This window comes from Camelina sativa, chromosome 10 (assembly GCF_000633955.1).
Source record: "Camelina sativa cultivar DH55 chromosome 10, Cs, whole genome shotgun sequence".
Taxonomy (NCBI): Eukaryota; Viridiplantae; Streptophyta; class Magnoliopsida; order Brassicales; family Brassicaceae; genus Camelina; species Camelina sativa.
Window position 1 is genome coordinate 9,758,630 of NC_025694.1, and position 16,912 is coordinate 9,775,541.

The window sequence follows — 16,912 nt, forward strand, 5'->3', positions numbered from 1 at the left end:
TTTTTTTTTTTTTTTTTTTTTTTTTTTTTGGCAAACATGCGAACAAGAAGACCAAGAAACGAAAAAAACATACAAGAGAATATAATACTATTTGACAGAAGATCTATTACGTAGTAAGAGGTTCACGCATTTATCATAGAGACAACCGTTAAAGTGGAGAAAAAAACATTTTAGGACCCTCCCTCATCAAAATTCTGAATAAAAACTTGCCAGTCTTTACACAAATATATATACGCTAGTATCTTTGTATAAAAAAAAAATATTATAGCAAACATCACCAAAAAGAATAAAAAACTTCTGAAGTTTAATTTTTGAAGAATTTGTATATTTTTCGATCCATTACGTGCTTTAAGAACTTTTTTAAGTAAAATTTATTCTCAAAGTGTTGGACACAAATAATAATTGATTTACACATTAAAAACGACATTATATATGTGTTACCCAATCATAACCATTAGTATTTAGTAAACTTTGGCGGTATATATCAAACTTTTGTGGTTCAAAAAAGTTCGATATCTCCAAAGAAAATAAATATCATAATCTCCTCAAGAAAAAGAAAGAAAAAATTCTCATAATCTCCTCAAGAATGATAGGAAAAAAAGAAAAAAATTGGTGTAGAGACATGAGAGGTGACGTACCAAACTTCCACCACTCTGACACCTTCTTCCTCTTCCTCTTCTTCTTGATTCTTCTGTTCCCTACTTTCTCTATCTCTTCCAACACTTCTTGATAATGGTAACTTCGTGCTTAGAGACTCTAACAACAACAATCTTGATGAATACTTGTGGCAGAGTTTTGATTTTCCGACAGATACTTTACTTCCGGAGATGAAACTCGGTTGGGATCTCAAAACCGGGTTCAACAGATTCATTCGTTCATGGAAAAGTTCAGATGATCCTTCAAGTGGAGACTACTCGTTCAAACTCGAAACCGGAGGGTTCCCTGAGGTTTTCTTATGGAACAGAGAGTCACGAGTGTACCGGAGCGGTCCATGGAACGGAATCCGGTTTAGTGGCGTACCGGAGATGCAACGGTTTGACTACATGGTTTTCAATTTCACAGCGAGTAAAGAAGAGGTGACGTACTCATTCCGAGTCACTAAAGACGACATATACTCGAGGTTAAGCCTAAGCTCCACGGGAGTGTTAGAAAGATTCACATGGATTGAGGCAGCGCAGACTTGGAACAGATTCTGGTACGCACCAAAAGACCAATGCGATGATTACAAAGAGTGTGGTGTTTATGGTTACTGCGACTCGAACACATCACCGGTTTGTAATTGTATCAAAGGGTTTAAGCCGAGGAATCCGCAAGTGTGGGGGTTGAGAGACGGGTCGGATGGTTGCGTGAGGAAGACGTTGTTGACATGTGGTGGTAAAGAAGGGTTTGCGCGGTTGAAGAAAATGAAATTGCCGGATACTACGGCTGCGAGTGTGAACAGAGGAATTGGTGTGAAAGAATGTGAACAGAAGTGTTTAAAGGATTGTAATTGTACGGCGTTTGCGAATACGGATATACGTGGTGCCGGGTCGGGTTGTGTGATTTGGACCGGAGAGCTTTTAGATATCCGGAATTATGCAAAGGGTGGTCAAGATCTTTACGTTAGACTGGCTGCTACTGATCTCGGTTAGTTGTTTCTCCACTATCTATTAGACTAATGTCATACGTTTGGTTTTGATTTTTCACATTTACTTTTTGCTACGTAACGGTTGATAGTGTGGTTTTCTCACCTCGTTTTTGGATTGTCATGGAACAAACTTGTTTAATTTTGTTTTAGTATTCTTTAAGACTTTTCAAAACATGTAAACAGTTTAAAAAATACTAAAAGCAAAAACAAAAAGACGTCAAAAATTTATATAAAATTGCTAAAAATCACCCAGTCAAATAGATCATATGTCACATTGTACTTTTAGAATTTCCCTTTTTTTTTGGGTTGAAAATAAGAGAAATATACTTTATTTTCATTGAGATAAAAATACTAATTGACGATTTTTCTTTACGTTAATTAACATATTGGGGTTTTCTTTCTTTTTTTAGAATATAAATCAAGTTGGTTGTTGGATAATGCGCTTTTTTTTTGGTCGTGGTCCTAATTGTTGTATTTAAAGTAGCCGAAAAGGAAAAAGAAAAAAGAAAATAATGTGATCTATCACTCATCAAGCCACGTCACCCGGTCGGATACTAACGATTGGGTATCTCTTTTACGTTAGAGGACAAGAGAAACAGAAGTGCAAAAATCATAGGTTCGAGTATTGGAGTGATCAGCGTTTTGCTAATTTTAAGTTTCATCATCTTTTGCCTGTGGAAAAGGAAGCAGAAGCAATCAGCAGCAGTTGAAACACCTATTGGTAAATCAGTAACTTTTAATTCCTTTATGTTTGTCAGTAAATTTTGAATTTTGATAAACTTCTATCTTGACATTTTTTGGTGTCTGAAAAATGAAACAGTTGACCAAGTGAGAAGCCGAGATTTGCTAATGAACGAAGTGGTAATATCAAGTAGGAGACACATATCTAGAGATAAAAATACAGACGATCTTGAATTGCCATTGATGGAGTTTGACGAAGTTGCCATGGCCACTAACAATTTTTCTAACGAAAACAAGCTTGGAAAAGGTGTTTTTGGCATAGTTTATAAGGTAGAAATGATTGAAAACCTTAATTAGAAATTATCATTGGATACTTTCGTTGTGTAATGAAATGTTGGGTTACAGGGAAGGTTACTTGATGGTCAAGAAATCGCGGTGAAGAGACTATCAAAGACATCGGTTCAGGGGACTGATGAGTTCAAGAATGAGGTGAAGTTGATTGCAAGGCTTCAGCATATAAATCTTGTTCGGCTTCTTGCATGCTGCGTCGATGTGGACGAGAAGATGTTGATTTACGAGTACTTGGAGAATCTAAGCCTTGATTCTCATCTCTTTGGTTAGTGCATCAGCTTCTTACAACTCTGTTCTAACAATTGAATGTCTTTGGAAATAATGTACTCAATTCGGTCATGATTCATTTGCAGACAAAAAAAGAAGCTCTAAGCTAAATTGGCAAATGAGATTTGATATTATCAATGGTATTGCTCGAGGGCTTCTATATCTTCACCAAGATTCACGGTTTCGGATCATCCATAGAGACTTGAAAGCAAGCAATGTCTTGCTTGATAAATATATGACTCCAAAGATCTCGGATTTCGGGATTGCTAGGATCTTTGGAAGGGATGATACTGAAGCTATCACGAGAAAGGTGGTCGGAACCTAGTAAGCATTCATACTCCAAAATATCAAAACTCTTTGCATCTGAACCCAAAAGAAAAAAACTGTTTTCGATGAACTATATACATGGTATAATCTTTGTTATGCAGTGGTTACATGTCTCCTGAATATGCAATGGATGGGATATTTTCGATGAAGTCGGATGTTTTCAGCTTTGGGGTCTTGCTTCTTGAAATTATAAGTGGCAAGAGGAACAAAGGATTCTACAATTCGGATCGTGACCTTAATCTTCTCGGTTGTGTAAGCTAAAAATCCTCTCAGACTTGATCTCGTTTGCCACTCAAAATTTAATGATAATACTAGAAAACTTTCGATCATGGTAAACAGGTGTGGAGGAATTGGAAAGAGGGAAAAGGGCTAGAGATCATAGATCCTATCAACACAGATTCTTCATCAACGGTCAGGCAACATGAATTCTTACGATGCATACAAATTGGTCTCTTGTGTGTTCAAGAACGAGCAGAGGATAGGCCAACGATGTCCTTGGTAGTTTTGATGCTCGGAAGTGAATCAACTACGATTCCTCAGCCTAAACCGCCTGGTTATAGCCTGGGAAGAAGTCCTCTTGAGACTGATTCTTCGTCAAGTAAACCTCATGACGATGAATCTTGGACAGTGAACCAAATCACTGTCTCAGTCCTTGACGCTCGATAACTTGAAAACTAACTAGCCAATCTGTGTATACGCATTTTAATTTCCAGTTGTGCTTATGGTTAATTTAATAAATTCCTAAAGCATAAACGAGAAGAACAAGATTAGAGTAAATCGCATTCTTTAGGGTGTCCTTTTGCATAATCTCTGGATGAGCAAATGCAATTCTAAGACATTGCACTTTTATAAAGCCCTCCCTGCATAGCTGTTTAATTCGCATTCTCTAGGGTTTCCCTTTACATAATATCAGGGTTACACATATTTTTCTATGCTATATATATATATATATATATCAATGTTCTAAAATACGCTAGGTGCTAGCCGGGGGGTGAACCACCGTTTAGCGTATAGCTGTATATGCGGGATATATACGGTAAATATATTTTACTAAAAATATATATAGATATGATAAATTATATATATATTACATATAAATAATTAAATATATATATATATATAATAAATAACAAAAAAAATATCAAAATCCTTGCAATACTCATAAAATTGTCAAACCAATAGTATCAACCTTAAATTGTAACTACAGTAGTCTAAATAATTGAAATAGGAAAACAAAAACAGAAAAATAAACCAATTTTAAACTTCAAGTTCTTCTTCTCCATCAACTTGTAGAATCTGGTCATCGTCAGACTCGCAATCAATATCAACAAGTTCTTCTTCATTGTCGGATATGAAATCATCTTCATCATCTAACTCTCTAATTTGATCTTCATCATCAATTGTTGATCGAAATGGTTCTTCTTCACCTATATCACCTTGTAAATCGAATTGTGAGTCCTCTCCATCATTAGAAATCCCATCAACCAACCATGATTGAGCATTAGTAGCATGATTCGCAACCAATATATCAACATTATTCTCCTTTTGTCTCTTTCTTTGGTTCACCAGTCTTAAATTGAATTGGACATACACAAGATTGTTCATTCGACTTACAGCAAGTCTGTTTCATTTCTTTGTATGTACCTACATATAATTACAGGCAGCAAAATAAAATTAATGAACCATTGAACTATATGCATAAAAATCAAGGTAACTTATAGTAAAATAAAGTCTAACCCCTTCAAATGTACTCCAGTTTCGTTCACATCCGGATGAACTTGTAGTCAAGGCCAAAATTCTCTTAGCCATTTTTGCTAAATTAGGAACATCATTTCCATATGTTTCCCACCAATAAACTAAAATTGTAAAAATATAAACCAATGTAAATGAGCTAGAATAAATGAATTCATGAGTGGGGAGACGAAATCACAAAATCACGTTTAATAGATTAGCAATGAAGTCATCGTTGAACTACATGCTTAGATTAGCAATGAAGTCATTCGACTATAGATTAGCAAAATCACAAAATCACGTGAATAGATTAGCCAAGGAGGTCATTTGTTAATCACGTTAATTGACAAAATCACAAAATCACATGTTTTTGCTCTTGCTCTGTTTGAACTACGTACATGCTCTGTTTCTCCTCAAAGTAGACACATTATTTGATAGGAAGAATAAGTGAAAGAAGAGTACCTGGATCATAATCTTCTTTCTGGCAGCTTAGGATGGCCCACTGTTTTCCAAAGTTCCCTTCTTTGTTTTTGTAAATGGCCAGTTCAGAGTTGATGACTTGACATTGTGTGTTGACATCATTAGGGAAAAATGCAGAGACACACTTAAAGACTGCATTTGATACCTCATCATTGGAGGCTTGGCTTGAATCTTTATAGAAGTAGTATAACCTGTTAGATGCAAAGGATTGTCAAGTCGACCCTTAATATTTTCTTCAATGATACTCAATATCGGCTTAACATTTTTTTCTACATGTTTTAATCCATCACTGATCTGTTTCTTTGCTTCTATCAGTTCTCCATGCAGAAATCCCATTGTAGGCTTCTTATCTCCATCAACAAGTCGAAGTAGTTTGACCAATGGTCCAAAAACTTTCAAGCAAATTATCACCCCATTCCAAAATTTAACACTCATCACTGTGCTAAATGCCTTGATTCCTTTGGAATGTTTCAACCATTTGCAGTTTCTCCACTCACTGCTAGAAAACATGGCTGCTAGTTGATCCCTCTTGTCCAAGAGACTTTGCAAAGTAAGAAACGATGATGCAAATCTAGTAACACCAGGTCTCACAATGTCTGTCCTATTTGTGAATGTTCTCATCAACGCCAATGTCTTATGATGAGCATATATGAAGATTGTGAAGTCTTTCGCCATCTGAATTGTGGCTTTGAACCTTGTGAGTTTCGATATGCTTTCAAGCATCAAATTGATGGAGTGAGTCGCACATGATGTCCAAAATATACTCGGCTTGATCTCTTTCATCATTCTTGCCGCAACCATATTGTTAGCAGCATTATCAGTAACCACTTGAACTACATTCTCTTCACCAATCTCCTCAATGCAGCCTTTGACATACTCAAAAATATATCCACCTGTATGAGCCTCATCTGAACAATCTTTAGATGAGCGAAACATTGTACCTCCTTTGCAATTAACACACAGATTCATGATACTTCTCCTTTTCTGATCAGACCAAGCACTCTATCATAACCGTGCATCCATTCTTCTTCCACTCTTCTTCTTGTGGTTTCAGCAAACCATGAACTCTATCAACCTCTTCCTTGTGTAAAGGCTCTCGAAGTTGGTGTTGACTTGGTGGTGTGACTCCTGGACCAAATTGTCCTATAGCTTCAGCCATTAGCTTAAACTCATCGTTTGCTATGGTATTGAAAGGAACCCCTGAAGCATACACCCACCTAGCAATATATTGTTGAACCTTGTGTAGCTTCTCTTTCCAAAGAGCATCATTGATATTTTGTTGCCTAGTTGGAAGAGGTCTAGATTCTGGATTGATGTTTGTTGCAAACTTATCCATTGGACCAAGTGTCCTTTGCATCTTTCTTGAACCCATTTCTTCAAGTTCAATCACATCATCCATACCTCAACTGCAATGAACATTAAATGTCTGCCGCAGCTCATCATCTAGAGTTACCTTCTTCTTCTTCCTCTTCTTTGCTTCCTCGATAGCAGTCTTGCACTTCTCTTGATCATCCTTTGATGATCTTGGACAAGCATAAACGTTTCCAGGAATTTTGGCAATGTGTTCTTTTATCCTATAAGCTCCTCCTGAAAATTCTTTCCCACACAATTTGCATTTAACTTTGTCAAGATTCTTCGAATCAGACAACATTCCATATTCCTAAGCAACATCTTTCGAGTTTCTCTTCAAAACTGTTGAATCTGATGCTCCACTAGGTTCCTCATTCAAACCAGAATCCATTGGAACTTGATTAATTTCTGCAAAAAAATTACAGAAGACAAATATTCGATCAATGCTTTGCTTCGTAACACTGCTTCACGAGATCAAAAAACTGAAAAAAGAGTTTTGATATTAATACTCTGTTTTACGTTTCCAAAACAGAGGAGTTTTGATATCAAAACAGAGTTTTGTGATATCAAAACCGAATACTCAAACATAGTGTTACCATATGAAGAATTATAGATCTCTAATCAACAAGACAACACTGATTGATGATAAAGCCAAAAAAGAAAGATCATATGATATAAAATAATCAAAATCAAAACAAGAGAAGGAGAGTACATCAAACCTAAAGACTCTCTATATATAGAATGAAGTTTGAATTCCAAACTTTGAAACCACCAACCTAAGTGTCACCACGGCAGTAGAAAAAAACGATAAGAAAGCTTAGGGTTTTAACTTTTATCAATTTATAGGTTTACAGTTTGAATGAGGGTTAAAAAAACGTACCGTATATACGATAACCGTATAGTCGACCGTATAAACGCCGTATAAGCAATCATATTAGACCAAACCGTATATGTTAAACGTTTATACAAGAAACGGTACACTGGGTCACCGTACGCCGTATATGGACCGTATATACGCCCGCCTAAGCCGTATTTTAGAACATTGATATATATATATATATATATATATATATACAATGTAAAACTCTCTTGCCATTTGAACTCCTCATTGTTAATGAAGTAGAGTTTAACCTCGGTAGATGGAGAAATTTGAAATAAATAAAAAGGTTTATGGCCAATCCATCCATTGTCAATTGAGGGGAAGTACATGATAAACTCATATTTCATATTTACTTTGGAAAACCATTACAAGGATATATACAAAATAGAAACGTAGTCAACAAGACTAGTTAGGGAAACTTAAGGAAACTAATAAGTGTAATTACAGAATGTGCGGGATATGATTTGTGGTATCGAATAATATCCCAATAGCTTCCCCACACAACGCGTGAGTTATGGTGTAGTTAACACTTTCTTGTTTTTTTTTTTTTGTTTTTTTTTGTTTTTTCTTTTGTATTATTTCATTTTAATTAGACATATATAGGTTTCGCAGTCACTTGTATTTATTCACTATATCTTTATACCATTTCGTTTAGATGTGTATAATTGTGGCGTTTCTTTTTTATGAATTATGAGGATGTTGTTTTTTGCTTTTGAGGATTCAATCTAATCATTGACTGATATTGTTCCCAATACATTTATTGTATTTTAGCTTTTCTAATTAACTGCTTATGTAAACTCTTCATACGTTGATGTTGCAATAATAAATTATTTTTTTAAAATAATTATCTTCCGTGTAAGTGATTATGTTTGTATGCCCATGTTTTGGTCTAATATCAATAAGATCGTTTCTTTTTCTTTAGTTGGCTTTGAAACCAATTTTGAGTTAAGCAAATAATGGGTTGAATTATGGTGTTAATAAGTAATATAAATTCTTATGTATATATATTGTATATATGTGACTATAAATTTAGCTAACTAAAAAATTCTGTAATATTTAAATATAATCTTATATATATATATATTTATTTTAATTGTGGAGGAATATATGGAATTATTGGATATAAGTTATTTTTGAGTTAAATGACCTTTTATGCCTTTAAAGTGAGTTAAATATTAATAAATTTTTATATGTGTCTGGACTTTTTTAAAAAGGAATACCAAGTGTTTTCTTCCAAATTTGAAGTGACATAGTATTTTAGTTTTTTATATGATTTTATGAACTTCAATGAAAGGTTTTTCAAAGTAATAAGTACACTCACACTGATTGAATTATAAAATTTGGAAAAATATTTATTTCGATTAATCATCTGTTCTTTTAAATATATTAAATAAGTATGTTGTTGTTCCTACAAATAGGACAACATATATTATAGTTTAACCATGGTGTTAAGCAATGGAAATGGAACTTGTGATTGCAAGACAAAATTCTTATATATATTATGTTACACATTGATCGTTTAAAAATGAATAGGAACATCTAATTCTCAAATAAAGTTGTTTTTTTTTTGTTAAAACCAACATATGTGAATTTAAATTTAACTATGCAAATTTAAAAATAAGTATGAATAGATTATAAAGGCAAGAAATATAAAAGAAATATTATATTTTTATATAAATAAAATAAAAATTGAAAACAATGTTAAATATTTATAATACTTTCTAAATTAAAATATAGAATCAAAATCTTACAACACATATGAGATATAACAACATTTGTTATTGGTGGGAGAGGAGGAGAGAATGATTACTATAAGATGATAATTGATAATAGGATTTTCACCCAAGGTATCAATTCCCTATGCAGTTGTAGTACAAAGGGTTATCAATCCAAATGGTTGTCTATTGCTAGCAGGAAGGATATAATCAGGACAATACAAGTCAAGCCAAGCAGATAGGGTTTTTGTTCTAACAGTCCTAAAATAAATAAAAGAAAGGAATATAAACAAAGAAACCACACGACCTAAGCACTCGATGCAAGCAGTCGAGTACAGGATCGAGTGGGGTGATCGAGTAAGCAAATGAGATATGAACAGCTCGAGGTATTACTCGATGCAGGTTATCGTGTACCTGATCGGGTAAGTGGTCGAGTAAGTAAAGAAAATGTAAACAAATAAAATACGAAAGCTCCTAAGGATGGGGTAATCGAATCCTAAGTATTCTAGACCAGTACAGATGCCTTACATGCCTCAAGCAATTATTTCCTAGACAATGAATCTCTAAAACCTTGTCACCACACTCTCGCACTAGCAACAATCAACCTTGATCACTTACCACACTCTCGCACTAGCAATATGAACAAGCAGGCATTAAGAACGATTCATTATTGTCAGTAAACTCAAACTCATCTAATCCCTTACTCAGAGTCAAGTAAACCTCTAGCATTGGCTAATTCACGCATCTCATCTACACCTCTCGGTCGCTGAAACGCCCTAGATCTAATCTCAACCTCTCGGTCTGTTGACAGCATTAAGAACACCAACCTAGAAGGAAATCTATCAATCATTTACAATCAAACTAAGGCATCCTAACCGATCAAGAACACAAAATCATCTATCCTATCCCTAGAAACTTTACTACACTACTCGGACATGATAACAAGGAACAAAATAACGAAAATGAATGAAAGTTGCATTGTATTAAAAGATAGAGTATAGTAGAAAGAGTACAACATAGAAATCTAAGAAAACTATAAAAACTATGAAATAAAAATGCAAAACGAAAAGGAAAATTGTTTGAGTCGCTCATTTCTCTCACAGAAGCTCTCGCTCTCTGGTTTGAGGGTCTGCGGCGTGCTCCTTTGCGAGCTANGGTAAGCAGATGAGATATGAACAGATCGAGGTATTACTCGATGCAGGTTATCGTGTACATGATCGGGTAAGTGGTCGAGTAAGTAAAGAAAATGTAAGCAAATAAAATACGAAAGGTCCTAAGGATGGTGTAATCGAATCCTAAGTATTCTAGACCAGTACAGGTGCCTTACATGCCTCAAGCAATTATTTCCTAGACAATGAATCTTTAAAACCTTGTCACCACACTCTCGCACTAGCAACAATCAACCTTGATCACTTACCACACTCTCGCACTAGCAATATGAACAAGCAGGCATTAAGAACGATTCATTATTGTCAGTAAACTCAAACTCATCTAATCCCTTACTCAGAGTCAAGTAAACCTCTAGCATTGGCTAATTCACGCATCTCATCTACACCTCTCGGTCGCTGAAACGCCCTAGATCTAATCTCAACCTCTCGGTCTGTTGACAGCATTAAGAACACCAACCTAGAAGGAAATCTATCAATCATTTACAATCAAACTAAGGCATCCTAACCGATCAAGAACACAAAATCATCTATCCCATCCCTAGAAACTTTACTACACTACTCGGACATGATAACAAGGAACAAAATAACGAAAATGAATGAAACTTGCATTGTATTAAAAGATAGAGTAGAGTAGAAAGAGTACAAGATAGAAATCTAAGAAAACTATAAAAACTATGAAATAAAAATGCAAAACGAAAAGGAAAATGTTTGAGTCGCTCAGTTCTCTCACAGAAGCTCTCGCTCTCTGGTTTGAGGGTCTGCGGCATGCTCGTTTGTGAGCTAGGAGAGGAGGGGGTTTATATATGGAAACCCTTTTGACCTAGCTTCCCAGACCTGCCCGATGGTCTACTCGATGGGGTACACGAGGGTGAAGTCGAGTTACTCCTCGGGTGGATCTTTGGGTTGTTCTTCATGCTCTCGAATCCTGGTTTGATCGTGTTGGGGTTCGGACTTGTTCTTGCAGCTCGATGGCTCCTTCGGGTACATGCTCGGATTGTCCTTGTTTTTCCCCATTTTTGGCTCTTTAGCACCTGTTTTCATCCAAAATATGCAAATGCAGAAATGCAATACCCTAAATGGTCTAAAAGTGAATTCCTACAGTTAATGACCTAAAAATGCTAAGTTCGAGGTATGAACAATGCAAAATATGGACAAAAAAGGATGCTAAAAACATATAAATTAGAGAGTTATCTAAATTAGATAATGGAGATGAATCTAAATTAGATAATGGAGATGAATCTTTAAAAAATAGAACAATATAAAAAATATATATAATACTCTCTAAATTAAAATATAGAATCAAAATCTTACAACACATATGAGATATAACAACATTTGATATTGGTGGGAGAGGAGGAGAGAATGATTACTTATAAGATAATAATCCAAATTAGATAATGGAGAAGAACCTTTTAAAATAAGAACAATGTAAAATATATGTCATGTAGTCTCTAAAATTAAAATTTAGCATTAAAATTTTACAATGATATTTCATTTGTTTTTTACAACCCATACAACAAAAATAAATAAAAAAACAAAAAAATGATTTGAGTTATTTTAGAAGAGAATGAGAGAATGTGAAAATGAGATAGTAAAAGAATGTCAATATGAGAGAATAAGAGATTGAGAGAATGCTTATTTATATGATATTTATATGATAAAAAATGATGGAAGTTACATTTAGAATTATGGAGTTATAATAGTAATTTATTGTGTTTGAATAAAATTGAGTGGTGAAATATGATTAATGCATAATTTATTTTATTTTCAGTTATAATTTTATTTTAATATGTGAGTTAAATATATTGTGTTTATTAGATCTTAAATATTGTGCAATTAGAAAGCAAAGAGAAAATAAAAAAAAATTAGAAAATATTAAATGAAAATCAACCAATAATGAGAGACCAAAACCTTACTTTTTGAAACAACCGTTCCCGTTTTTTTTTTTTTTTTTTAAATATTAATTCACTAGTGGTCCCATACCACTAACAACCTAGCAACAATCACAACAGCGGATAACAAAACAATTCCATTAAACCAATAATGCAATAACCAAATTCCAACATCCCACACTGGTGTCGATCGACACTGACTCTGCAGACGCGATCTGCACGAATCCGAACGTCGAACCTCCGTTCCAAATCACTACGAAACCGTCTCAAACTTTCCCACTCGCCTCAGGAACCTATGGGAATCACTAAAACAACAAACCCAAGCAAGCAAACACCACAAATAGACAAAGAACAACCAAACAAAAGAGATCTCAGGCTTAGATCAGCCATGGTCAAGCACTCACCTCTTTTACAGGAAGATTTGAATAAGAAACGGTGGAACCAAACCTTAGGAAGCTTCTCCTTCGTTCCCAATAACAGCTCCCCTTTCCACAGCCACATATCCCTCCAAAACACCAAGAACACTCTCAAAGGCTCTCCAACACTTTCTCTCATTTTCTCTCTCAACAGCGACAAAACAAGACAACCTCAAACCCTTAATTTGTCGCTTCTCCTCTTATATACTTGGTTTAGGGATTTCCAATTGAACCAAACCGAACCAAACATCAATTAAAACAAACCAATCGAAATTGGAAATGATGGTGTCGATCGACACACCCATGGTGTCGATCGACACTCAGACCAAAAATGCAAATTCTGGTTCGCGGATGTTACAATTTTATATATGTGATTATAGTCCTAGGCATTCGGGTCTCGGGTTCGGGTTGGGATAAAACCCGATCGGGTCTGGGTTATTGGGTATATGAGTCTAGGACCCGATAGGGTAAACCTAAAAAATTGGTTCCGGTTCACGTCGGGTCTTCTCAGGTTCGGGTTGATTCGTTTCAGAGTTCTAATACCCGGAAAAATCCAAAAAACCGGTTCCATGTCGGTTCGAGTTATGGCTACCTGAATACACTAATTTTCTATTTGAAAACCGGAAATTTGCCCTTATACCCAAGACTACTTAACATGAAACTGGAAAACAAAACACAATGATGGCTTGGTTTTGCTCTCCTTCTGAACCTAGTAAAATAATAAACACAGAACAATATCAATCCATTGGTAAACTAAACACTAACTGTAAGAGACAAAGAGAACAATTTATGTCCGAGTGTATAATTTTACGAGAAATACCTCAATAGCTCACTCCTCAATCAGTCACTCTACTGATCTTTCAGTATTTGACCTTAAACTTTGAAATTAGGTTCAAACTCTATAGAAAATCAAAGACATAATGTTAGAAATCAATTAAACATTATTAAGAGAAGAAAGAGAGTACCTCTCATAAGATCATCTTGCAACTCAATTTCAGAAAGAAGTTGTTGAATGGTTGAGACTCCTTAGTCATTAATAGGAATCTCACATTTTAGCCACTGTTCAGTACACATCAACACTTCGATCATATAATGTGTTCAGTACTAAAAACAGATTCCGATACCACTGAAGACACTTGCATTGCAAGTATGTCATTAGCTATCAATGATAGAACTGGATACATCCCACTGTTGACCTTCCAGCATAATAACAAATCCTACTTTGAACCTTTTAGAATATTTTGAAGTTTCCAAATCCTCTTTCAAATACATATCCAACTCATTATAAGAATTATGAATCCCTGTTTCTTTCACAATATCATCAAAGATCTCAGCCATATCCTCATATCCAACAGGAGCTTGTCTTTCATTCATATCAGTATCAAACTGATCTTGAGCCGCAGACCATGATTGTGACTGAGAAGATGACCCATCACTACTTATATTCAACAAATTGGCTCTGGTATACTCATCATACAAATCTTTCAAGATATTATTCACTGAATCAGACAGATGAGTAGACTCCACACTACCTTTACCATAAAGTCTATCAAAACATATCTTAACAAACTTCATTTTCTTCCTTGGGTCAAACACACTTGCTACTATCACAAGTCTGTTCATCTCAACCTTATCATCAAATGGATTCCAATACTTCTCCAACTTTGTTAACATGGATGCTGCTTTCTTATGCATGTCAACATCATCTCCTGTTGTGCCTAAAATGGTAATGTTTCTGATACGCTCAAATTTAAACCATAGAGCTACTCTCTCAAATTAAGAGATCAATGTAGTACTTAGGGGTCGAATCCACATAGACTCAAGATCAAACACAATAAATTTTGGAGTTTTGTTATTACGCTAAACAAGATGGTTTAAATTAATAAAAGCAATGCAAAATATTTAAATAAAAGTGTTGTGAAATCAGAAAATCAAAAGGTTAGGCATAGAGAATTTCTCAGGTAATTATGAAATATTAAATGAATAAATAATTAAGGTTCAAGCAATTAAAATCAGATCTAAAACTCTAATCTCTTTGTAAAATAAATCAGTTCTCACTGCAAATATTATCTAAATTTAAAACCAGAAAATCTAAATCTCTTTGTAAAATTCTAGGTTAAAAATCAGCTTTAAAATTAGGTTTAGATTGTTCACAAAATTACCAAATTAAATCTCTTTGTAAAAGTAATTTTGCTCATCAATGGTTTAATCAGGAAAACAATTCTATTCTCATATCAGTTTATTTCCCTAAGATAATAATTCTAGGTGATCAATCAAGAATTAATGTGAAGAACAACCAGAGATGAAGATCGTAAAAGATAATGAACCCTAAAAATCACAGATCTAATAAATCATAAAAATCCTGTGAAAAACCCTGAACCTAACAAGCAAACTACTCAAACATATTTAATGAAGAACAAAACATCTTTCTGAATAACATGCAATAGATATTGAAAATAAAAGAAGGGAGTTCAGGAATTCTTCTCTCCACAAAGGAGTTCAGATCTCTCTCTCCCAAAGCTCTCAAAATCTCTCAAAAAGCTAAAGCTGCTAGAACAAAACTTAAGGGTTTATAAAACCCGAAAACAATATATATATATCCTAAAACACGTCCAGGGGCTTGTGTTGCAATTGCGGAAAACTTTGGGCAAAATTGTAAAACTTCCAAAACTTGGTTCTCTCGTCGTCTTAACAGGGGTGTCGACCGATGCTAATTCAGTGTCAATCGACACCATCACTCTAAATTGGTTCCAAGTTGATTTCATTTGGTTAAATGCTCCAAAACGATACAAATAGCTCCATTCCGCTCCATCCATGCCAAAATCCTAGAAAATCTATAAAGACTCTAAAACAACCTAGAAAACAAACTAAAAGACTCAAAAAGCATACTTATATCATGATTAAAAACCATAAAAACCATGATATATCAGTTATCATCATAGAGACTATCTCATTATAGAGTTTATTAGCAGCAACAGTCGTAGAAACTGAAAGAACCAATGTAGACTTATAAAAGATGCCAAGAATTTGAGCAAACCTCTCAACTGAATCCAAATCCGCTTTCAATGCTGGCCCAACTCTTTTATGTCCATCCACTTTCTCCTGAAAGTAGTCATTGTATGGTTTATCTTCAGCCTCCATCTTCTCAGATGAAACTTTGAATTTTAGAGCTTGTTCTAACATGAGATAGGTAGAATTCCATCTGGACTTCACATCTAAAGGCAGACTTCCCCTTCTAAGTTTCCCTGTTTACACACAAAAATCAAAGGTCTTGAGTCTATTTGATGAAGATCTCACATGGTGGATTCCATTGCGAATAGCCTCTACACTACTACCTATATCAAGAAATCTTTCCTTGAAACCAGATTTAGTATGTGAGTAGCACATCTCAAATGCAAATATTCACCTTTCAGTATCAATGCATCACTTCCATTCTTATCCATCATTGTTTTCTTGAACTTAGTCATAGCTGAAGTGTTAGTTGTAGCGTTATCAACAGTGATTCAAAATATTCTTTGTATGCCCCACTCTTCCAAATATTCTATAAGACAGTTACTAATTGTTCCACCCTTATTGATCAGAGACATTCTTAAACCCTATAATCATCTTCCTTAATCTCCACATAGCATCAACAAAATGAGCTGTTATTACCATATAACTAGCTCCAATAGTGGGAGCAACCCATATATCTATAGTCAAAGACAATCTCTGTTTGTTATGCCCAAGAATCTTTTTCATCACTTCCTTCTTCTGCACATAAATCTCCACAATGTCTCTTCTAGCCGTTCTCCTAGAATGCAGTTTATACAGCTGAACTTTAGAACATAAATGTCTCCAAGCTAAACACTCCACGAAAGCTAGTGGTAACTCAGCTAGAACCAACATTTCATTAGTAGCTTCTCTAAACAATGCCTCATTGACCTTACTCACTCTAACATTACGACCAACACCATCAGGAGTTAAAACAGATTGAACATTATCTTTATTAGCACTTAGCCATATCTTATATGCCTTGCATGTATTTTT

The 16,912-nt window shown here is 34.7% G+C and overlaps 1 protein-coding gene across 1 annotated transcript; it reads left to right on the forward strand.

Moving 5' to 3' along the window:
* LOC104718194 (receptor-like serine/threonine-protein kinase SD1-8) lies at positions 451 to 4,086 on the forward strand. Its single transcript, XM_010435885.2, has 7 exons — positions 451 to 1,626; positions 2,211 to 2,348; positions 2,448 to 2,638; positions 2,714 to 2,924; positions 3,013 to 3,250; positions 3,355 to 3,505; positions 3,593 to 4,086. The coding sequence occupies exons 1-7, from the start codon at positions 828 to 830 to the stop codon at positions 3,917 to 3,919; spliced, it is 2,055 nt and encodes a 684-aa protein (XP_010434187.1). The 5' UTR covers positions 451 to 827; the 3' UTR covers positions 3,920 to 4,086.